Genomic DNA, 25041 nt, shown 5'->3' with positions numbered 1-25041 from the left:
ATGATGCGGGTTAAATTATATTAATTAACGCGGTAAGAACCTAATTTTTGCTATTATTTACATACCCGCTTTTGTCCCTTCATTTAAAATATTACCCATTGTGAATTTTGTAATACCTTTGTCTTTTACTTCTCTAATATAAGGTATTATTTCCCGCTCACCCATGTCATTATAATGCTCCACTGTCTCCATTGAGATAGACTCGGAGCCTGCAGCTACAGACCCCCGCCCAGAGACCCGCATTCTCAGACCCCTCATTTTTCGAGACAGCGTCCCCTGCTGTTTGGAAGATCGTATAACACCCTTATCCAAATGGCATTAAAAACAATAGGATGCAATATTACGGTCTCGTTTTATTTAAAGTTATCCAAATAAATATTTGCGTTCCCTGCTTAATGCATGTGCCAAAAAACTCACTGTGTTCTTTGACTAACAAATTACTGAGTAGTCTGCAGTATTTTTTGAGCATGTGTGTAATTACAAGAAAATTACTGATGGAAGGGATACAATTACAGATTGAACTCTTTTATGTAAAATATTATGTGATATAATATTGCTGCAATGTTTTTTATGCAAATTCCAATTTTTCTTTCAGTTCAACCCATAATGGTGTTATTAACATTATATCACGCTAACATTACAAAACCTGTTTTTTGATATTTTGAATGCGAAGCAATATTTTAATATTTTATTACTAAAATAAGAAACACCAATAATAAACAATTCTGTACTTTATTGAACAATTACCTAAAAAAAGGAAGAAAGAATTGTGTTAGTGACTTTACTTTTCATCATTCACATTGCATTAAAAAGAACTCCTCATTTATAAGTCACTTTGGATAAAAGCGTCTGCTAAATCATGAATAAATGTAAAATAATGTAAATGCATAAGTAGGTAATTCCTGCAGGTGATATTTCCTTCTTTTTCAGTCTTTTGGAAAATGCTCTGTCAAATTCCTCGACTTCACTACAATAAAAGATGAATGCCATTGTGAAAAATATTGTGTAATAACAAATACCATTTTTTTTTTTTGCAAATGCAAATTACAAGCATACCTAGAGTGACAAGAAGGGCCACGGAGGAACACCTCCTCAGCTTCCTGCCAGGATAATGCCTGCATTTCACATAGGCCATGAATGATGGCCTGTCCATATAAATTAATACATCAATTAATTAATATAAAAACATTGCATATATGACAATAATAGAAACAATCCAATTGACAAACATGTTTGGGCCTACTTCAGGAAAAAGAAAACTACAATTAAACCCCACTTCATTCTTGAAGTTCAGTTGAGTTTTAGATTTATAAAATAGAGCTTTGAGGTATTGAAAAAGAATAGCACACTGCTGCTCACTGTCCATGTAGACAGGCACACATGGCTTTAGGGGGAACCACTTTGATGGTAATCAAAATCACTGCAGCATTTGTGACATTTTGGAATTTCTGGAAGTGAATTCTCCGTTTTAATTGTTATATCCATCTTTAAAAGAGAGAGAGAGAGAGTCAAACTCAAATTCAAATTTTAAGACCACCCCACAGAGTACATACAAGGAACCCAAACAAAAGGCCAAATGACATTCTAGCTGACATGTTAATACCATAGGCTGGTTAATAAATAGTGTAGGCATAGTGTAGGCAAAGAATAATGCCATTTCCAATTGCTCCGTTTGATTATTTCGAAAGTCTTAGTTTCTGAAGATGCCAACGTACAGTCTGCAGCATCCTCTCAACATTGACTAATCCTAATAAATTAATAAAAAGCAAAAATGAAAAGAATAAAGTAAGAATGAATTAGGTCAGTTAAATGTCCAATGATCTTGCAAAAAGCAATTCTGCATTGAATGGTCGATTAATGAAACAGCGGGCGTGAGAATATGTGTAATTTAAATGATATAGTTCTTTTATTTCTATTGAATACAAAAAATAAAGATACAACAAAGGCAAATGTGTTTATTCTACATGAGAAGATTGAAATGAAAGGCTCAACACAGTATAACCAATACATTATTTAGAAAAGACAAAGAAAATAAATACAAATTTGAAATCATAACTTACATGAACTTAAATGGAGAGTAACAAGAAAGGAAAAAGAAAACAAAATAAGGTCAATATCACAATCAATCAAATTATATCAAAAGATCAAACAGGGTCATTTTATCAAGGCCTTTGGAAAAACACTTTAAATAATTTTTAATATAATGAGTAGTGGAAGAGATTTTAAGAATCTACATTTATGAATAAAATATTTTGCAAATATAACAATGTTATTAAGCAATTAAAAATGAACACAGCAGTCTTTGGGAATTTCAATAAAATATGCTTTATAAAAGCAAAACCATCAACAACCACCACCCCTTTTTCCATTAACCAGTCCTGAACTGATATCCAGAAGATTTTGGAAAAAAATGCATAAAAGAAAAGTCCTTGTTTATCTGTGTCAACTTAAACATTTTCCTCCCTTATAATTAAAACCTTGCACTTATTTTCTTGTCATGTGTTTATTGTTGCTGCTAATTCTTTATTATTATTATTATTATTATTATTATTATTATTATTATTATTATGGGTTGTAACGTAAACTGTGTAAGACTTATAGGTAAAGTTACTGTTTGTAAATAAAAACATTCAAGTAAAAAAAATAAAAATATACGGTAGTCTCGACGTCATCATCCCACGCCGGAAGCGCGTCTGGTCTGTCATCAACACACATGTGTCAGTTCTTCAACTTCTCTCTCTCTCCAAAGACACAAACTGCACATTTCTCGTGACATTTCTTACTTAGGGGCTTTATGGCTTGTATAGACCGCGCATCATAGCCGCCTGTATTATGCGTTTATTCCGCTGGACATTATTTACATGTAGAGCAATTAGATGCATTGAAAAGTATCAGTGTGTGAGACTCATGGCCACACAGACCTCCAGAAAGCCCAGACCTCCTAAAGATACCCTGCGACATGTGAAGATGAAGGAGAACCGCAGGCAGGGAGACCTGCACGGACCCTCCACCGTCTACGTGCAGGTGCTCGGGTCTGGAAGTCGAGATAATGGACCTTCTCTCTATGTCTTCTCGGAGTATAACAGGTGAATATATAGCGAATACTCATCTGATTCAACAAATAAACCACTGGCATTTCAATATTATGTTTGATAAATATCAAAATAAATACGGTAACGTCACGTGACGTAACAGGTATAGTGCTTATGTCACTGTGTGAGTATTTACAATGACGTCATGTAATATTATAGAAGTGCTGCTAAACTATTACTAATAAATGATCATGTATATTGCAGGTATCTGTTTAACTGTGGTGAAGGAACACAGAGACTCATGCAGGAGCACAAGTAAGATTAAAACTTACATACAGAATCCAATCCAATAAATTACCTAATATTAACACCTGTTTGCATGTTTTCTTTGTGATTTGTTTTGTATCCAGAGTCAAAATTGCACGCTTGGACAACGTTTTCCTCACCAGAATGAGATGGGAGACAGTAGGGGGTTTATCAGGTCAGAATCTGACTTAAGTCATAGGTAGCTCATATATTTACTTTATTCTTAGTTTGACCGAATCTGTATTTTTTTTTAAAGGAATGATATTGACTCTTAAAGACACAGGAGTTCCTCAGTGTGTTCTCTCTGGACCGCCACAACTGGTACGTGTGTGAAAGAGAGATTATATCTGTATGCAAAAGTCAGGTGCTGTTTTATGGGTAGGGGTGTCCCTGACTAAGGATTTACATATTCAAATCAAAAATGTAAAATCTTTCTATAGTCGACTGATAGTCATCTATGGGTGTGCGTGGGTTGGGAAGTGGACCAGACCAGGGGTCTCAGTTTTCATTTATAAAACTGCGTAGTATCTTTACTAAAAGTTACAAGATAACCACACTGTTTTCCATACATTTTAAAACGTTTATACCTGTAGAAAAAATCAATCAACACCTAAATATGATCTTAAATATGACACGCAGAACACCTAGCTTATTAGGCTAAATTGCATGTGCCAGCACGCAACAGCGCAACATCAATACAACAAAAACAAAATGAAGTCAGAGTCAAGTAACAACGTGCAGAACAGGTGTGCAAAATGCATAAAGTGCAGGGGAACAAAACATAAGCCACAAATAGTTAAAAATAAGTATATGACACATTAGCATGTTTATCACTAAGAGGATTTCTAAGTGGGCTACTGACACAAAATTTCCACCAGATGTAGCCATCAAGCCAAATATTGAATTCATACAAAGAAATCAGAACATTTAAGTATACAAGTTGAGTCATAATAAATAAAGTGAAATGACACAGGTAATAAGCATTGAACCATGAAGAGAACAAGGTGCAAAAGGGCATATAAAGCTAGGAGATCATCTGAAATCTGTCAGTATTGAGAGAGAAACCCTGCCCCCTATCAGTACTAATTGATATCGGGTGCTCCAAGAGCCAAGAACCACTCGGGCAAATGCTGATGTGTCAGATGCTTATTTTCCCCACTGTAAATCAGACCTGAGTGACCTATAAATTGAATAAAATAAAGAAATGAAAATGTGACAGAAGTATAGCCAGAACTGCCAACTTTGTCTTTTTAACTGCAGAAACAAAGAGACAACTGCTATATGGGTGATTCTCACGAAAACTTGGTTTTAAAAATGTCAAGCATGAAAATGTAAAAATTGCTTAAATTTACATTTTTCCCCACCAGACATTGAAAAACAAAGTCTGGAGTAAATGGGAACATTAATTTAAAAACTTTTACTTATCATTTAACACTTTTTGTAACATAATTTTAAAAATTAGTCCTAAAAAATCTCATTACCGCAATTTCAAAATGACATGACAAACCTAAAAGAACATAATTTGGAGATTCTGCACATGCATTTAAAATCAAAGTATTATGCTTCTTTTAATTAACTTATCATTTAATAAGCATCTGTTGCGGTAATGATAATCAAAATGTCGTGTAAGCATTCTGACAAGACAATATTTCAAATTAACTGTAAAAAAATGATCTTACCTGGTAGCCATCTTGAAGTAACTGCTCCATGTGCTAGGTCACTCAAAATCAAACTTTATTAAAATTCTGTATGTGTGCTTAAACTGTTCTCAAAAAGTGTTGCGGAGGATGAGAACATCAGGCATGGACACATCATTTTCCACATTTTTCTTCATTATTATTATACATGAATATTCAGTAAAAAAAAATTTCTGTCATCTAAAGTAGTCTAGCAAAGCATCCATTTATTTTTTTTTCTTAATATTTTTGTGTTAATTTGATTAAATTACAACATAACGCATGTTCAAACACAGCCGGACACATTGCGGTAATGAGAATTTCAGCAGAAAATGAGATAAAATTTACAATTATAAATTCTTATGTTGAAATCACACATTGTGCAAGGTAGAACACAGTATTGTGTTAATTCTGATGCTTTTTAATGTTACTATATTACACATTTTAAAGCTAAAATCATTAGTGCCGTGGTGTTTCAATGGTTTCGTGAGAATCACCCATATAATGGTTTATTGACCTGGAAACCTCTTACTATATGGACGTGTAGCCCGGTCACGGGAGTTGTTGGATTTATTAACGCACTTTAAAAATATTTATTGAAAGCAACTTTGTCACATATTATTTGCATAGCATTATTATAGTATAGGCTGTATATTATTATATTGGGAGAAAGCTGTTATATGTGAAATCAGATAATGTGCACCCTTATACAGCCAAAACTAAATTATCTTCATTTTATAACGCATCTGGGACGATTCGACTGTGAAATTGTTAGTCCAATCAGGCTTCTCATATTAAAGCATCAAATCTTCGCCTATTTGGGGTCACCCCTAATTATGGGTGTGCCTTTTTTCCATTATTGGTCTTATAGCCATTAATACTGGCAATCATTGAATGTAACTGACATCATTGGTGGTCAGCATAACTGACCATAGACTAAAATGTCATTACTAATGATGAGATGTATTGTTATTAAAATAATATGTCATTCTGTATTGACAAGAACTCACTTTTAATGCATCAGAAACCTTATTTATTCATGCATTCAAGATTTTGGTGGGAAAAAGTGTAAATCGAGGTGCATGATTTATTATAAAAAAGAATGATTAATAATGCATAAATTAAATTTAGTTCCTGATGTGCTTTTGCATAAAACGCTCGTATTTTAAATGATGTCAGAGATGAGCTGTGTATGTAAAATCGTGCTACAGTATCTAACAGATTTAATGCTGATGTTTCTGCTGTTATTTCAGGAGAAATATTTACAAGCTATAAAAGTGTTTTCAGGACCGCTGGATCACATTAAACTTGGTAAGAGTTCTTATATTTCTACTTTTTTGCTTAATATTGTTTTTTAAAATGATTTCTTCAGAAAATGTATCAATCTAGTTATTTTTTCTGCCCATAGCTGTCAGACCTTACACAGAACCTCCATATAAAGACGACACAATGACGGTCACACAAGTTCCTCTTTTCTGTGAGTGTTAAACTTTAATTTATGTTAGATATTTATAAAGCTCGATCTGATCTGTTACTGTAAGAATAAATATTTTGTGTGTGTTATGTAAGCCGAGCGTAAGGTAGATGGTGGCAGGCGGTCCCCAAGCTTTGGTCGCAGCAGTAGTCCTAACAGCAGCACCGGAGGGGGCCAGCGGGGGGCGCTCAGGAGACTGGAGGATTCAGAAGAAGATCAGACTGAAACATCTAACAGAAGATCAGTGAGTCCAGGTGAGAAGTTAAATCATTTATTTAACAGACCTTTTCATGTCTCACATATTATTATTTTGTTTATAAGACTGTATCGGAATGAATGTGTTTAAGCAGAAATGTGATTTATTTTACAGATGGCAGAGGAAACGTTACTAGAGATTCGTCGGTCGTTGTGGCTTATGTGTGTAAGGTCAGCAGAAATATTATATTAATCATACTTATTTACAAATTAAATGCAGGAATCTCATTTGCTTAAAAATTTTTTAAAGTCCAGGTAATATTTAATACTTTTTAATCAAGCATGTTATGTGTCAACCTTATTATTTTTTTCAGTTGCATGCAAAGAAAGGAAACTTCCTGGCACTGAAGGCTAAAGAGATGGGTCTGCCAGTGTAAGTCTGTGATATCTGTGTGTTTCGAACTCTTTGTTTGTAATAAAACACAACATATTGATGTTAATTCAGTCTCTTGGTTTCTTTATAGAGGTACAGCCGCCATTGGACCCATAATAGAAGCTCTGAAAGGAGGAAAAACTATAACACATGATGGGAAAGAGGTGACGCTGCTACACTGACATATGTCATTTTTTTAGCCGCTGTACTTTGCCACTTTTTGTTTTATCCTGTTTTTGTTATGTAAAGCTGCTTTGAAACAATTAAACAATTGTGAGAAGCGCTATATCAATAAAATTGAATTTAATATTTGAAATCCAGGCTCTCATAATCTATTCATGACTCGCATCAGTACACATCACCATGCTGCAGCCATTTTTGTTGTTTAGCGACCTCTAGTGGCTAAAGTGATATATTGCGCTTTAAACACAATACATTTGGTAACCTTTGATATTAGTGTAGTTTTTTCTCTTCCTTCATCGTTCATTAAGTGAACAGCTTTTTTATAAATTATCCAGATTCAAGTGCAGATTATTTCATTTTGGTGTCAAATATTCCTTTGCTTTAATATTTTTAAGCATGCATCATCTATACAATATGTTGTGTGTGTTTCAGATTCGACCTGAGGAGCTGTGTACTCCATCTGATCCTGGACCTGTGTTTGTAGTGGTCGACTGTCCATCAGATGAGTTCATACAGCCCCTCTGCACCAATCAGATACTCCAGAGGTGAGGAGATACTGTTTTTATGAATATGCAATAGTAACGCAATTTAATAGACATATTTACATAATATATAAATCAGTGATATTACAAAGTAGATGGAGATCCCAGCTTAACTCTACAGAGGCAAAATAAAACCAAGCGACTGACAAAATGTCATGAACAGATTGTCATGGTCTGTTTAAAAATCTTCGGAGCTAGACTAAATGTATTTATAACTAGACAACATATTACGTCATAGGCGGTCCTAGGTCCATGTATATAAACATTTTATTGAAGACAACAAAATTTTTTAGAAAGCAAGAGTCTTTTATTTTTATGACCCAGCTACAATTTTAAAACTTTCTATCTTACATTGGAAATAAATAAATAATTAAAATCCTTCATAACGTTATTAACCTTCGCCTTTGTTATTGTGAAATAGCGGCCTCTAGTGGTGTAAATCCTACATATTGTGGCTTTAATTGACTAAACATCCTAAAGTCTCAGGAAAACTTTATACAATTTTGGTAGATTACAGTCTTTCTAAGAGGATAATTTTTTTTGCAATAACACTGTATATTGTATTCTTTACTTATGTTATGTATTTAATAATATTCCAAATAATTTCTTTTCATGCATAGTTATTTTGAAACAATGCAACAAAAGTGCTACATACAGTAAATACATTAGAATTGATTTTATTTTGGTTGTTGATATCTTGTTCAGTTTAAAAGTAAAATTTCAAATAATCTTTTTTGATTGAATACTTTGTTTTTCATTGTGTGTACAGATATCAGACGGGTGGATCTGAGGACGCGGCCGCTCTTGTGGTTCACATGACACCAGAATCAGTTTTAAACACAGATCAGTACAAAAGATGGATGGAGAGGTACATCTACCGATTAACATGTTATGATCTGAGCTGCAGGTTGTGATCATGATGTGATGGTTTTTGTCTCTCAGGTTTCCCAGCAGTACTGAACATCTGATGATGAACGAGCAGAGCTTCACGTCACACAACACTCGCAGTCATAAACTACAGACACAACTCAACCTCATTCATCCTGACATCTTTCCTCAACTTAAACTCTACAAATCAAAAGTACAAAAAACACTCCTCAATGTCGCACTATTACACTACTAACTGTAGTAGTATTTTTACCTCATGTCCAGTTATTCTTAAATATTTAGTGAGCTTTCCTGATTAAATATATTTTAAGTTTGATATTTATTGTTGTTTTATTAATGTAGTATTTATTTATTTATGTAATATTTATTTTATTTCCAGTGCAGAATGTAAGATGTGTTAGTCATGTCATGTGTGTAATATTTCTATGTGTTGCAGGAGTCTCCGGCGTCTCTTCATGTTTCAAATGTCAGAGCCGAATGTCTGCTAAAGTTTCAACTTCGGCCCAAACTGGAGTGGCAAAGGTTTGTTCAGCTTATTGGCGCTTTCATAAAGGGTTTTTATTTATTTATTTATTTATTAGATTTTTTGGTCAACAAAAAAATTCCATTTGCATCATTTTGCACATGAAAACATAAAAACGTATAAGTACATACATACAGTTATGCATATACACATAGAAAATCATTCAAAAAGAAAAAACAAATATTCATAAAAATAAAAAATAAAAATAAATTCCATTACACTTTTATTGACCAAAAGGTGTAGGCTAAAGCAAAAGCTTATTAAGCCCACCCTTAACTCCATACAAGCAGCAGTAATTTTAATTATTTAATATGGCGAAATAAAATATTTTCATTATATATTTAGAAGTACATGCATTATTATTATTATTGTTATTATTTTCACTATTAATTTTAGCATCGCTATTCAATATATCTTTTCAATACCAATCCTTTATAAAGTATTTTAAATTGTATTATTTCTGGTTGTAATCTGAGTTAAGATCTATAAATGTGTAATATGCAATTATTACCATTAATAATTTAAAGTTGTCCCACAGTTAAAGTAAAAGCAAAAATAAATCATGTTTATGACAAAAGTTGGTATTGCATGGAAATTTTTACTGTGCATTCACACCAGACGCGGAAGAGGCGGCAAAAACGCGCTATTCGTGCGTTGTTGGACGCTTGAACATTTTGAGTTTACTCGCTTCATTCGTGCGTGAAATTCTAGTCATTTGAGACATTCACGTGGAAATGTGCGTCATGGAAGTGTCTGTTTCTGCCTCCGCTTGCTTCCTGTAATGGTGACGCCAATATTCGCCAACGTTCAGATTTTTCAACTTGCGCCAATCATGCGGCAGCGCTCAATTCGCACGGACTGTGCCATTCGCACTTACCGCGCCTCAGGATGTCTATTCGCGTCTTTGCATTAACTTAACATTGAAATCACTCACGCTTGCCGTCTCTTTCGCGGCTGGTGTGAACACTACATTAGCTAGCAAGCATTTTTCCTTGTGTGATCCTTTAAAGAGAATAAAATTAAATCCATAAAAAAATTTGAAAGAGAAAACAAATTTGAAAGATAAAACTAATTTTTTAAGAGAGAAAAATTATGTATATTGAAAGAGAAAAAAATCTTGGGGCTTCCAAACTTTACTGCTTTACTGTAAGCAATCATAGTTTATTAGGTTGCTTCAGTCCATGTTAAATTGTTTATAAATAAGACAACATTGTTTATTGAGAGGCATTTCCATAAAAATTGTTTTATATTCAGGAAAATACAGTACATGAGAAACATTCATTCACTCTTTTTGTGTGTGTAGAGATGCCATCCCATCCTGTGACACTGAAGAGTTTTTAAAGGAGGCCACTGAAGTGCCAAATTTCTTACAGGAGGTTGAGGAGTGCAGGAGGTTTCAGTCGTCTGCGTCTGTCTCTGTGTCTGGTGAGATTTTGACTGCAGCGGGGGTGAAAGTTTTTGGATTAGAAGAACAGAAACACTTACAGATGACTTGTCATTTTCTCAAAGTTAAACTATGTGTAGTTTTTATTTTATGTGAGAATATGTCATATTAACTCATTCACCGCCAGCCTTTTTGAGAAAAGTTGCCCACCCGCATTTTTTTGATTTTAACAAAAGTTTCACAAAATTCCTTGCAGGAAAAATAATCTTCTATAAATATATAAACATACAAATATATCAAATGAGAGAACACACCATCTGCTTTCAAACAAACAATAAACAAACAAACAAAATGGGGAAAAACGTTTCATTATATATTTACTTTTTCCACTTAATTTAACCACTGAAATATGGATATTTCTTTTCAAAAATACAACATTTTGAGCAAAAAGCTTAAAAAAATTGCGTTTTTGTAAAGGAATTTATATTAGAGATCAGACTCAGAATGACTATCAAACATAAAGGCAGTTAAAATAAATCATTAAATCTTTTTAACTTCCTTTTTGATAAATTCGGTTCGCCATCTAGTGGATAAAAACGGTATTACACTTTCACTTTGAAATTCGTCCAGAAAGGCATATTTATCAGCTAAATATTAACTCATAATTGACGAGATAACTCGTCAATGGCGGGGAAAGAGTTAAAGAAAAGTAACGTTACAGCGAATTGTGAGACAATACATTACTCATCATCAGAGTAATTGGTAAAGCACTAAACCAGCTTTTATAGCTGTTTATGGTTAATATTATTGTGATAAAGTTGTGTTTTTGAAAAGCATGTTTGGTAATGTCGTGTGCACTGGATACAAATCAACACAGTCATATTTTGACCTCAAGGCATTATTATGAAATCTAGACACTTTCTGTATGTGATCATTTTGCTGATTTGATCTGATTTCAAGATGTTTATTGTATTATTGTGTTTCTTTCCTGTTAAAGCCGAACGGTTTCCTGAGATCTTGTTTTTGGGCACCGGCTCGTCCCTGCCGATGAAGATCAGAAACGTCAGTGGAACTTTAGTGAATATCAGGTATTATTAAATAAATCATTGCCTCTCTTACATTTTGTTTGGATGAGCCAAATCTAAAGCTTTTAAGGGTAGAGACACACCAAACCAACAAAATATTGCACCTATGAAAGCAGACTGTGAGGTCGGCTCACGTTGACTTCATGTTGGCTACGTCTGGGTTTAAAGTTGCCCTGGCACCAAGCAGACACTGGCCAAGTATCACGTGCGATAACTTTCTGTACCAGCAGGTGGCAGTAGTTGTTTAATTATTATATACAAAAATATAAAAATATAAACAAAGCAGCGCTCGCTTACCAGTTTCACACAGATCCTGCTCGCCACAGATATATTTCTGATTAATCTTTAATGTCTTATGAGCGGTATTTAAATATTCACATATAAGAATAAGATTAACGTTCTGTGCGTTCGCTCTTCATCTTTGTTGTTTGCTTGCTTGCTTAGTCTCTTCTGTTTTTCTTCATGTGCACCGGTGACTATGACAAACAGCCAATCAATGATCCGACTCAAAGAATAGTGCCACCGCCAATGTGACATTGGCCAAAAAGAATCGGCGACGGTGTTGAACACATCGAAAAACTAAGGAGGGCGTGAACACCAAGGGGTTAATGCCAGCGTATGTTTTTAATTGTTTGCTTCTCTCTGCGCTTAGAAAGGGAGGGTTGAGCTGTGAACTGAACCGTTGGTTGCAATTCACAATCTCACCACTAGATGCCGCTAAATATCTACACAGTGGACCTTTAAATCATTTGTGCAATATTGCAGTGTTCTTATGCCATTTGTTACAATTACACCAACACCCCTCAAACACGGTAAAATCACCACACACTGTTTGTGTTATATAACCCTGCAGATGTAGTTGTGTTTATTGTGCGTCTGTGCATGACTGATCCTCTCTCTGCTCTTCAGCTCATCTCAGTCTCTTCTGTTGGATTGTGGTGAGGGGACGTTCGGTCAGTTGTGTCGTCATTATGGTGATGATGTGGATGAGATCCTCTCAAAACTCTCCACCATCTTTATCTCTCACCTGCATGCGGATCATCACACGGTGAGGTCATCACAAACACCTGCCTGTTTATCATTAACCATTACACGGCTCTCTGGTATACCGCATCGTGATTGGATAATCTCAGCATTTAGATATTTTTGTATAACAATCCACATTTTTGTTACAATTATTTGCTAGATTTAATATTACCATTTTATTAATAATAATAAAAAAATTGAAATTTAAAATTGTGTTTATTTGTGATTGTCATGACTTATTAATATTTCTTTATTTTTTTTGTCCACTCAGGGTTTGATTCATTTATTACTGGAGCGAGAACGAGCATTGGTTTGTACTTTGTATTCTTTTTTAGATAAATTTTGTTGTTTAATATACAGTTGTATATGAAATAATCACATTGTGTTGTCTGTAGAAAAATTTAGGTAAAGCGTTCAGTCCCGTGTACCTGATCGCACCTGTCCAGGTTATGACGTGGTTAAACCAATACCATGACTATTGCCAGGAGATACTCAGCCACATAAAGTACAACTTGATTTTATCTTCATCTTTGTTTTTCCTGTTTATGGTTGTGATGTTTTCTGAGCATGTTTGTTTGTTTTTGATGCTTTCAGTATTATCCCATCAAAGTTCTTGTGTGACGGCGCCGAGACGCCCAAAGTCAAAACCAAATCCTTCATTCAGGCCGTGCTGAAGAAGAACGATCTACTCAAGGTCTGTGTGAATCGAAACCATTGACTTCCATTTATCTGCATGTGAACGCGTCAGACCGGAAATTAGAACTGCGCGATAAATCGCATACGATTGTCACACGCATCTCTTCAGTAAAGCCCGTTCATTGACTAGTAGTAAATCGCGAAGACCCGACCCCCTTAGTTACTGTCACTATGTCCAACAAGATACGCCGCTCTCACGCCCCACCATGTTCTCACGCAGTGAAAAATACATCGCGGAGCAGAGAGGACACTGACAACGCTCTGACACACAGGACAGACCAGGTTACTTTTTGGTTACATGTGATATTAAACATATTAAACAAAGTCTCACCTTTCAAATCATCTCTTCCTTCTAGTTAATTTATAGCATCAAATAAACATGAATGATCATAAGAAGCAATGTTGTTTTAATTTAGCTCTCCTTGTGATGTCATAAGGAACTCTTATTATAATAATACCACCCCTTAAAGGCGGAGTCCACGATGTTTTAAAAACGCGTTGGAAAAGGAGACGGGCCGACTACCAAAACACACTTATAGCAAATCAAATCAAATGCCGGGTTGCGTATGTGTGGGGCGGGTCTATCAACAGAAGGTCCAGATTCTATTGGGGTAGGGGCGTGTTTGTTTAGGTGATTTCAAATATCAACATTGGCTTTCAAACATCATGGACTCCGCCTTTAATATGCACTATCCAATCACAGCACTGCCATTTAGTGCAGAGAAAAGCACAATTGAGTTTTAATTTCAACAAACCACCATCATTGTGATCAGTGTTTGCACTTCATCCGCTCATTTGCATTTTAAAGGACACACCCAAAACGGCACATTTTTTCACACACTTACAAAGTGGCAATTTTAACATGCTATAATAAATTATATATATGGCATTTTGAGCTAAAACTTTACATATGTGCTCTGGGGACACCAAAGATTTATTTGACATCTTAAAAAATTCTTGTGCCATGGCCCCTTTAATGTGTAATTTGATGTTGAGGGTGTACATCTCGACTGTGACATCACAGTTGGTGTTATGTTGAGATTGGTCTGTTTTTCATCAGTCTTTTGCATGTACGAGGTTTACATAAGGAAGAAACAATGGTGTTTGAGGTTCATGATATGTCATTACCATGTACAGAACCCATTTAGTAAAGCACTTGTGTTGTTTGTGTGTGTTTGTGCAGTTTCGGACGTGTTTAGTTCGTCATTGTAAGAACGCGTTTGCCTGCAGTTTGACGCATCAGTCGGGTTGGCAGCTTGTGTTTTCTGGAGATACGATGCCCTGCGAGGCTCTCGTTAATATAGGTATGTAACACACACACACGCGCACATCTCTGATCAATCACATATCAAACTATATAGACTATATGATTTTGACCATATCTTAATAATATGTGACTCTGAAATTCAGTATTTTTTAATTATGATATTAGAGAGACTTTTACTGATAATGAAATATAAATATGCTGTGCTTTTTCACAATAAGATGGCCAAATTAAAGCATTTTCTTAATAAAACCCAAGAGTTGGTCTTTAAAAAGCAAACCTCCATTAGTTCATCAGTAAAGAGTTTGTGTAAATGTGTATGAATCAGTGTTGTGTACTGCTCACAGATCAATATGAATGAATGCTGTATTTAAATGCTGCTTCCTGTCTTTATCAGTGATGTCATCGATCACTTAGACTCACTGAATACGGTTTAATGATTCTTAAGGGAGGATGTTTAGTATGAATCCCCTTTCAGAAAGAAAGCTGGACTTGATTTCTTCTGATCTTTAGGACAAAGCTTTTGTTGTCTCAGCAGTTGTTGGGCCGCAGGAGTTCTTGTGATTGATTTCTAGAGGAAAAATAAAGTGTGTGTGGATGAGGTTTTTACAGTATCAATCTCATTTATCTGTGTTTGGTGTTTGTGATTCATCTCATGGTGTGATGGTTTCTTCTCAGGAAAAAATGCAACACTTCTGATTCATGAAGCAACACTGGAAGATGGGATGGAGGAGGAGGCGTTAGAGAAAAGACACAGGTACATCAACACAAACACACACACACTTTAGCACACATACACGTGCATTTTCAAACTTTTTGTCGGCTGAACCTAGCCTGACGTTGTCATACTCAATTCTAGTCAGAATTTGAGTCTGATACCGCTCCATTGAGCTATAATTATGAGGCGTGTCTCAACCGAAAAATGCCTCTGCACTCAATTGGATAGACCTACGACCAATCAGAGCAACGGAGTGTGTGTGTGAGTGTATGTTGAAATTACGTCTTTGCAGCCTAACCGAAGTATTTCGCTACAATGACACTAACATTGTGATTATACCGAGTTAGCGAATGTACATCAACACCTATTATGTTTACAACATTTCGTTTATATCACAACATGAAGTATTTACTAAGTCATAGAGTAAGACTATCTCTTACCGTTTGTACGTTAGGTGAACTTCATCCACGACGATACCCATTACGTTTGCTTGAAAATATTGGAGCCTAGCATGTCCCTCCACTTATTCAGCAACCACGATTACGGGCTTCCGATAAGAAGCTGGCAACGACCGCTAATTATATTCATCTCGTCGTGCACGCTGAGTTGCATCGCCGTGATAACGTTAGCCATTTCAGTTGCGACCAACTTTTGCCGAATAGGAAGGACGGCAAAAACATCAACAAATGCCTTGCTCGCGTTTCTCTGTTCCTCTTTTAAAATCAATGCTCTGTCGATATCTTTTAGAACAGACTCAATGTCAGAATCCACACATCTGAACTGTACAGCGGCAGCCATTCAACACACGCGCTCTTTGGTGACGTGGTTCATTACGTTACTGTTGATTATCTGTCCATCATCGTATAAAGCCCGCCCTGACAATTTGATTGGTTCGCCCAGCTCTAGTCCTAGCATAGCAGCTCCTCAACGGAAAAACTCCAGACCGATCTTCCCGTTCTCAAATTCTTGTGGGCGGGGCTAAGATCGGCTGGCACCCAGGCTAGGCTGAACCCCCTTTGACCTACATTATTTATTTGAAGTACCCCCTGAGATTTTTAAGTAAATATTTCCACATTTATTTTTCACTGATTTTAAAGTTTGTATCAGAATATTTAACATAGTTATTGTTATTATTACCTGTTATTGGATCTTCATCAATTTTTTTTTTTTATTGGTACATTAAATGTATTTGTCCATTATAGGGCTGTCACTTTTGTGAAAAAATCATTTTCGATTTTTAATATATAAGTGTTCATTGAATCGATTGTAAAATCGATTTTCCATATCTAAAAAGACGTTTCCATTTTCAACGCCAAATAACGGACAAACGTGAAGAGAGCGCTGGAAACGCACAAGTCAGCAATATTTCTTATTTTTTGTCATTAAGCTTCGTGCAGAATAACAAACAGCAACAGTAGTGCAACATTCTCGAAAAAAATATGCAGAGTGGACTGATGCCATAACATAAATAAAAAACATTACTGCAGGCTTCAAACCGGCTGCATTTATGATTTAGGCAATTCAAAAATTATTTTAAATAATGATTCAATCCATTTCAAACAATTGTTCAAAAACGAAACTTTAAATAGACTTACTTGAAGTTGAGAACAGGCTGTGTGTTTTTTTATTAAACGTAACAGACACTTAGGCGGCACTAGGCAGGCATAATGAAATGCGCAAAAAGGCTAGGGCCATTACAAATTATTGGTCAGGAAAACAAGTTGATCATGAACATTTTCGGGGTCCAGAGCGTTTTTTATTCATGTCCATCTGTTGAGAAGACGCGCTCCGACCGCACTGATGTCCCAGGGAAACTCGGGTACTTCGTTGCCAGCTGCGAAAGGTGGGGATATGTCGTACTGTCAATCTTCCACCACAAAAGCGGTTCGCTGTCACCTGGCAATGGTGGCTCATGTAAGGTCTGTTTCGTTGCTCTCTCGTGTTGCGCAGGTTCATTGACGTTGTCCTCCATTTTCTTTGAAAAACACTAGATGCAGGGATTGAAAGCGTGAAACTATAGGTGCGTAAAATTGCTGGGTATTTTCTGTCTAGCTTTCGCAACGCCTACTGCACTTTTGGAATTCTTCATTTTATTTTTCTGCTTGTTTGTGAGTTTCATTACGTCTATATTTTTAATTGTTTAATTCTTTAAAAATTAATAGTGTACATATTTGGTAAAATCGATTACCTATTTTCGTTTTCGAAACTTTTTTTCGTTGGTCCGATCGATTGTGCAATCGATTTTCGAACGAAAAGTGACAGCCCTAGTCCATTACCAACGAGTTCTAGTTCTGTGCTTCCTGATATATTGCAGAGTTGCCTTATGGTCACATGACATGCAGGTTAAACAAGTAAAATATATATTTTCTTTTTATTTATTTATTTTTTATTTTTACATTATTTATTTAATTGTAATTAATTATTTTTCATAAACTCACAAATCACCTGCAATTCCCCCACGAACCACCAGGGTCCGCGAATCCCAATTTGGTTTTGCATTAAATGATAAACTCATCCCAAAATGAAAAATTTCCCCTTATGTACTCGTCTTTTCTTTTTACCTTAACCTTGTGTTGTTCAACCACTGGCTTTAATAACAGTTTAATTTCATCCTTTAATATAAGTGAGTTTGTATTTGAAAAGTTTAGTTGCAAAACTTGTTCAGAAATCTCGTTTTTTGGTTGTGCATTCCAATTAATATCAATTGAACTGCAGTTGGTTTGTTTTGATTTAAACCTTCATAACTTAAAGAATACAGCCAAGTAGCACCATAAAACAAAATAATAACATGATAACATAATAATAAACATGTTTTGACAAAAATGTAAAAAAAAATGGATTTATCTCGTTTTGCAACGAAACTCTTCATTTGTTTAATTGTTGTTAGGTTTTTATAAAAATAGTACTGAACATCTGTTTTAAAGTAAGGGGGAAATCCAGGTTTTTATTACTCTTAACAGTGCAACCATGTAGGCTGTATTATTTTTATATCATAATGGCTTATTTATTTTGTTAAAGTTTAGCGGAGGATTTTCTTAAATTTTAGAAAAGAAACGCCTTCTCCACTTTTTAAAAAAATGCAATTGCGCAACACTCCTGATTGACAACTAGGAGGACCAATAGTCTTGATGATCCACCCGGAAAAAGAAAATCCTCCGCAATACCTTTAATAATGAATAATGTTAATTATCATCAAGGTCTAAACTTAAAGATTAAAGTGATTTTATTAATCTGTGCCAAAAATGTATTCACCAGAACATACCTGTAGACTCAATATGTTTTGTTTATATAATTTTTTGAAAATTTTAATATTTATTTAGTCCGATTAGTCAATTAAGTATAATTGTATAATCTCAATGCAAAACATACAGCAGCTAGCGTGGACATTAGCCCGACTCCGGGTACAACGACTTGGCCTCTAATTAATTAGATTATTTTTTTTAATCGAGTCCCGGCCCTAGTTTATATATAAAATCTGGACTTCTAAAATTTAAAGATCTGGTTGATTTGAAGATTTTGACTTTTATGTGGAAAGCTAAGCAAGAGTTTTGCCTATGGGTATACAAAATTTATTTTTTTTGGTATCAGAAGATTATGGCCAAAGAAGGCAGTATTATTTTAAAATTCATTTTGCACGTACCACGCAAAAGCAGAGGTGTTTGTCCATTTATGGAGTTAAATTGTGGAATACCTTGGACTATGAACTGAAATGCTGCAAAAGTTTTTTTGTTTTTTTGTTTGACTGTGCATACATAAGTGACAGGTATTATAAGATTTACTTCTTCTTCCTGTTTCTTTTCTTTTCGTTCATGTATGATATGAATGAATGAGATGAAATAAATGACTTTAAAGTAGATAATAATATGTTTACAGGCTGGTACAAAAAGTGTTTTTGGTCTGTATAGCTAATTTTGCCCTTCATGACAACTGTGAGGGGGGTGTTTTTTTTAACTCATCCGTTTAAATGATATTAAGCCTTAAAGGTGTAGCGGAGGATTTTAGAAAAGAACCACCTTCTCCACTTTTTTAAAAAAATGCAATTGCGCAACACTCCTAATTGGCAACTAGGGGGACCAATAGTCTTGATGATCCACCCGGAAAAAGAAAATCCTTTGCAATACCTTTAAACTTCTGCATAATTAAGGGCGTGGCGCTTGAGTGACGGTTGAACAGCCACTGCTGTCACTAGAATCGAGCTAGGCGGGCGTGGCCTCAGCAACCAGCCACCTCAGCTTCACCCATTTCCCGCCTCTTTACCCATTTTTGGATATCTGCAAGTGATGCGTGGTGACGCTCGGGCAAGATGCCGACGGCAGGCAACGCCTACTTTAAGCTTCAAAAATGATCTTCAGAAACCTATGGATGACGTCACGGACACTACGTCCATATTTGTTACAGTCTATGGTGGGAACGCACATGAAGAGGGATAACGGCACTCTTTATTATTTCTCCCACAGCGTACACATAACAAAAGTGCATAAAATAATAAAGCCTAATTGGTTTTGGATTTCCGAAATTTTCATTTTCATTGCAGGAAAACCCTGCTGTGTAATCAGATGATGTCTGCACCGTTTCATTTTGACTGTAATGAACTTCCATTAAGAATCTCAATTCCCTGATTTAAATAGAATTAAAATCGCGTCAAAACATAAATTCGACTTAATTGGAAAAAATCTGGAAAATCGCCCAACCCTAGTTGTAGCCCTAATATACGCCATTAGTTATTTCATTACACTTTAACACTATAATGTCCTTTTGAAGCTCTTCATATCCAGACCACAACAGTTGTTCAAAGGAACAAAGAAAGTCATTGGGGGTAACTATGGACCTTTTTATCATCATCAGTGATATAGTTAACATGATACAGGGACTGTACATGTAGCCAGATAACAAAAACACTGAGCTAAATATACTAAAACCTGTATAGTCTTGTGAGATGAAAGTGGTGTGTTGTGGCTAATATGTTTCCTGATGGGAGGACTCGACTGAAGCAGGTTTCTTTTGAAGTTTGGAGATTCTCCTCTTATATTGAGCATTGATTGAGTTCTGTGTGGTCTCCACAATCCCCTGATCTCCGGCTTAACTCGATCGTGTCCCACTTTCACACCCTTTTCCATTTAAGAGCTAAATAACCTTCTGAGTTTCTGTGAGGATCGATTTAAGGTTTGGTGTGCGATTCATTTGTGTTTTAGTGAAGAATTGATCGTCTGAATGAGACTGAAGGGTGTGTGAGGAACTCAGATTCAACTGCTGAGTTTCAGGGTCATTATTTAAAATTAGGAATAAAACAAACTAAAACAGCATTTTAATGAGAACTTGTTTGATTTATATAGGAAGTTGTTAGTGAAATATTAATTTGCACTGTTGAATATGATTTATCAACCAATCATTGTTCTTCACCCTAAAAAAATTCTGGGTTGGGTTGTTTTTAACGCATTCTGGGTAAATATTGGACAAAACAGACCACTGGGTTAAAAATGACCCAATGCTAGATTGTTGTCACCCAATCATGGGTTGTAATAAACCAGCAGTTAGGTTGAAACAACCGAGCATTGGGTCGTTTTAACCCTGCGGTGTGTTTTGTCCAATATTAACCTAGCAAGGGTTAAAAGTAACCCAGCAATTTGTATTGTGTTTTATTTTTTTTGGTTAGTGTCAGGCCTGTGATTGGTTGATACTTAGCATGCAACAAAGGGTTTTGGTTTTTGGATTTTGTTTTTTTTAGAGTAATGCTGCATTTTTTTTTAGGAATCTGGTGATTTAATGTTTTTTTTTTTGTTCATGTTAATCAGGATGCATGAAAAAGCTGCAGAATCAAATTTTTTTACATGCATATTATTTATTATTAACATTATTCGTTATTAACAAAACAAAAAAAGATTTATGACGCAATATACTCACTTTGTAACACAAATAAACGAAAGACCTCTGAATTTCCCCTTACTTGAAAGCAAATACTTAGTATGTGGTTAATTATTGATTTTTTTTAAGAAACAACAACAATTAAATACTACAATGACAGACTCACTTATATTAAACAAACAAACAAAAAATGATTAACTTTTATGTAACTTACCCTTGTGCTGTTGTCTCTGCCATTGTCCTGTCAATCGTTGCACTGTTTCACAGCAACTTTATGGAGCAGACATGCATGACATCTGCATTGCTTAAAAAGTCTTGTATATACCTGATTGGTGTGCGCGGCAAAAATGATGTAATTGTGAAATAGATGGTCCCCGTTTTGTATGCTGGTGTGCACAGCAATTTTTGTAACTGCACGCGTGGCTCCGCATCCGAAAATGACCGACCTCAAGGCGGTTCTGTCCAAACAATAACAATGTTATAAAATAAAATTATAATTTATATAAAGCAGATTATTCATGTTCTCATATTTACATATTTAGCTCTAACATTACAAGTGCCAGTGTTGTTTCTTCTACTTTGTGTTGGTTTTGGATTCAACTTGTGAGTATAAACGCCTCGTTTGCGCATCTCCTGTCAGCGGAGCGCTTTGGAGCGTGTTTTTTTCCCGATTTACTGTTTGAAATAATATATCACCCGGCACTGTTTTACCTATTTTTTTAAAGGTTTTGAGATTGGATCAGACCCACAGTCGGCTGATGCTCATTGTGTTATTGGTTTATATGCAGATTTCAGGATTTAGGTTGTGCATTAATGATCAGTAATAATGTTTCTGTCAGTGACGATGTTTGTAATTGTCCTTAACCCCAGCACTACATCACAGGCCATTGATATCGGTATGAAGATGAACGCTGAGTTCATTGTGTTGAATCACTTCAGTCAACGCTATGCTAAGATTCCTCTCTTCAGCGATGACTTCAACAGCAAAGTCGGGATCTCCTTCGATCATATGAGGGTAAGAAATGCCAACGTATAAAATATTTTGTTGGTCTTAATTAGGGCTAGATAACGATTAATCGCGACTAATCGTTTGCAGAATACAAGTTTTTGTTTATATCATATATGTGTGTACTGTGTTTAATAACTATGTATATATAAATGCGCACACATTTATTTATATTTGTATATATTCTAAATTATATATAAATAAAAAATATATTATTTTATATTTATATATATATTTATATTATATATAAATATATTTAAATAAAACATTTCTTAAATGTATATATATGTATGTGTGTGTGTGTTTAAATATACATAATATATACACACATCACAAACTCATATTATGCAAAATATTACTTTTATTTTGTATGAGATTAATCTAGATTAATCTATGTCCAGCCCTAATTTATATATTTTTTATTATATAATTATACATTTCAAATATATAAATAGATTTTTTTCCTTAAAATTATACAGGACTGTGTGTGTATTTATATATACATAATTATTATACTCAATACACACACACACACACACACACACACACATATATATATATGATGTGAACAAAAGCTTTTATTCTACAAACAATTAGTCGCGATTAATCATTTTGCAACCCAAGACTGAATTTAAATGAGTTGAATCAATTAAATTCAGTCCTCGATCTTTACCGAGAAATGTTGAGTTTAATTCAACTGGAAATGTAAATGTGTTGATTGATTTTTCCATCACAGATCAGATTTGGAGATTTTCATATTCTCCCGCGTCTCATTCGGCCTCTGAAGGTTTTGTTTGCGGAGGAGATCGAAGAGATGGAGGAGAGGAGAGAAAGGAGGGAAATGAAGAAAAACGCTGAGCTTCCATGCGATGGAGATTCGTCAGTGAACCACAGACTCGAGGAGACGAGCAGAGGAGACAAGAGAGAGCAGGATGATGTAAACCAGGAGACGACTAACAAACGACTTAAGATAAACTGATGGGTAACCAGTGCGAGTTAAATCAATCATAACCAAAAACTGAAAATGCTCAAAAATTAAGTGTGTTGGTTTCTGGAACTGAAACTCATCCCAAACCATCGATGCAGATTTAACAAAATATACACAGGAAGGCACAATACCTTAATTGAAAGTTTGACTTTTTATTTTTGTTTCCATCCTTGTTTCAGGATTGATAATGTGTTTACAAAATATAACTTTGGTTTGAAACAGGTGGGTTTTGTTTTGGATTGATGTGATGAGTATATAAGGCACATGTATATTTGTGTATGTAGGATTTCATTAGTTTATGTATATGAAATGGCCAATTAACTTAAGATTATTTTAGGCAAATAAACTTTGACCTGGAGAAATGCTTGTCATTATATGATTCATATTCATTTAAACATTTATTCGAATGTTATTAAAGAGATTGCAGAAGAACATGAAATCATGTGTTTATGATTATTTCAGCTGTTTTGTGTATATGGTGGTTCATTGCACTTTCAATGACAATTGGTTACGCATCCAAGCTTGTGTTTCAACAACATTAAATCACTAATTGAATAAGTTTCGATTGAAATTGACTTGTGGTCCAGCTAATGCACACTTGTACTTTAGAGTAAAAATGATGAAGTGAGACCTCGTGCAGTACTTACAGATCTAAATCTTGGATCTGTAGCAGGACTTTTGCACATTATATTGTAACCCTGGGCCACAAAACCCGTCGTAATCACACGGGTTTATTTATAGCAATAGCAAACAATACATTGTATGGCTCAAAATTAACTAACTTAAAAGGTTCTTTTTATGGCAAAAATCATTAGGATTTTAAGTAAAGGTCATGTTTAATAAAGATGATTTCCTACTCTTAACCCATTTACGGACATTGTCTTTATTTATTGTTTACTTTAATATTCTGCATGTAAATTTTAATCTATCACAATAAACTACATATCGTTGGAAAGGTTTATATTTCAAAACCTTTTAGGAGTAATAATAATAATAATGCAGTGACAGTAATTTATTAATTTGTCACAAGAGTATGCAGCAAACCATTGACACCTAGTGGCCATTGTTGGTAAAACAACTAAAAGTGTAATGCTGCGTTCACACCAGCCACGGTACAGGCGTCAAGCGCCAGTGATTTCATTGTTAAGTCAATGTGAATACGCGTTGATGCGTGTCTGGAGGTCTATCTGCATGAATGAGGCATTTAGTGCGGCGCGGTAGACGCGATTCCGCCGCATTTGCGCGTCTAGTTTGCGAATGGCGCCATTGAAGCGTTGCTGTGGCAAACGCGCAAGTTAAAAAAAATTAACTTTGGTGGAAAAACGTCTTGTGTTAACCAATCAGGAGCTTGTTCTTAAAGGATGCTAGCGGAGTCACAGAAGCCCTTCCCATGAGGCGAATTTCCGTGTGAATGTCTCGATGACTAGAATTTCATGCCTCAAACGCGGCTGGTGTGAACCCACGGTAACACACCCATTTTTTTGTGATTCACTTCCTGTTGATGTTTGAACTGTTTTCAAACAAACGGAGCGTAGCTAACGCCTCCCCCTCCCTCTCCCGTCCGTGCTTTCATGAACGCGCCCAACCCCCACCCCCAAATCCTTCTTTTCCTTTATTGGCTGGAACACTTTGTTATGTTTTGTTGTGTTAGGTTTGGCCACTATGTTGATATTGCCGTTTGTCGAGCCTGAGCTGTCTACAGAGATCTCGTTTTTTTACAGTTTGATTAGCGGACAGGCAGCAAGCAGATAGTGAGGAGA

The 25041-nt window shown here is 35.3% G+C and overlaps 1 protein-coding gene across 1 annotated transcript; it reads left to right on the top strand.

The window, feature by feature from the left end:
• Positions 1-2674: 2674 nt before the first annotated feature.
• On the top strand, positions 2675-23720 carry LOC141362877 (zinc phosphodiesterase ELAC protein 2-like). The gene is made up of 24 exons (XM_073865138.1): positions 2675-3086; positions 3297-3347; positions 3443-3513; positions 3595-3659; positions 6268-6325; positions 6423-6491; positions 6584-6742; positions 6859-6914; positions 7058-7116; positions 7208-7280; positions 7732-7844; positions 8611-8709; positions 8784-8922; positions 9166-9251; positions 10556-10677; positions 11634-11724; positions 12631-12769; positions 13019-13057; positions 13143-13252; positions 13342-13441; positions 14627-14747; positions 15386-15464; positions 22158-22302; positions 23030-23720. Exons 1-24 carry the CDS (start codon positions 2833-2835, stop codon positions 23270-23272), a joined length of 2541 nt encoding a protein of 846 aa, XP_073721239.1. The 5' UTR covers positions 2675-2832; the 3' UTR covers positions 23273-23720.
• Positions 23721-25041: the final 1321 nt, after the last annotated feature.

Source organism: Misgurnus anguillicaudatus, unplaced genomic scaffold, assembly GCF_027580225.2.
Source record: "Misgurnus anguillicaudatus unplaced genomic scaffold, ASM2758022v2 HiC_scaffold_29, whole genome shotgun sequence".
Taxonomy (NCBI): domain Eukaryota; kingdom Metazoa; phylum Chordata; class Actinopteri; order Cypriniformes; family Cobitidae; genus Misgurnus; species Misgurnus anguillicaudatus.
The sequence above is the reverse complement of the archived record's forward strand: the minus strand, read 5'-3'. Positions and strand labels throughout refer to the sequence as shown.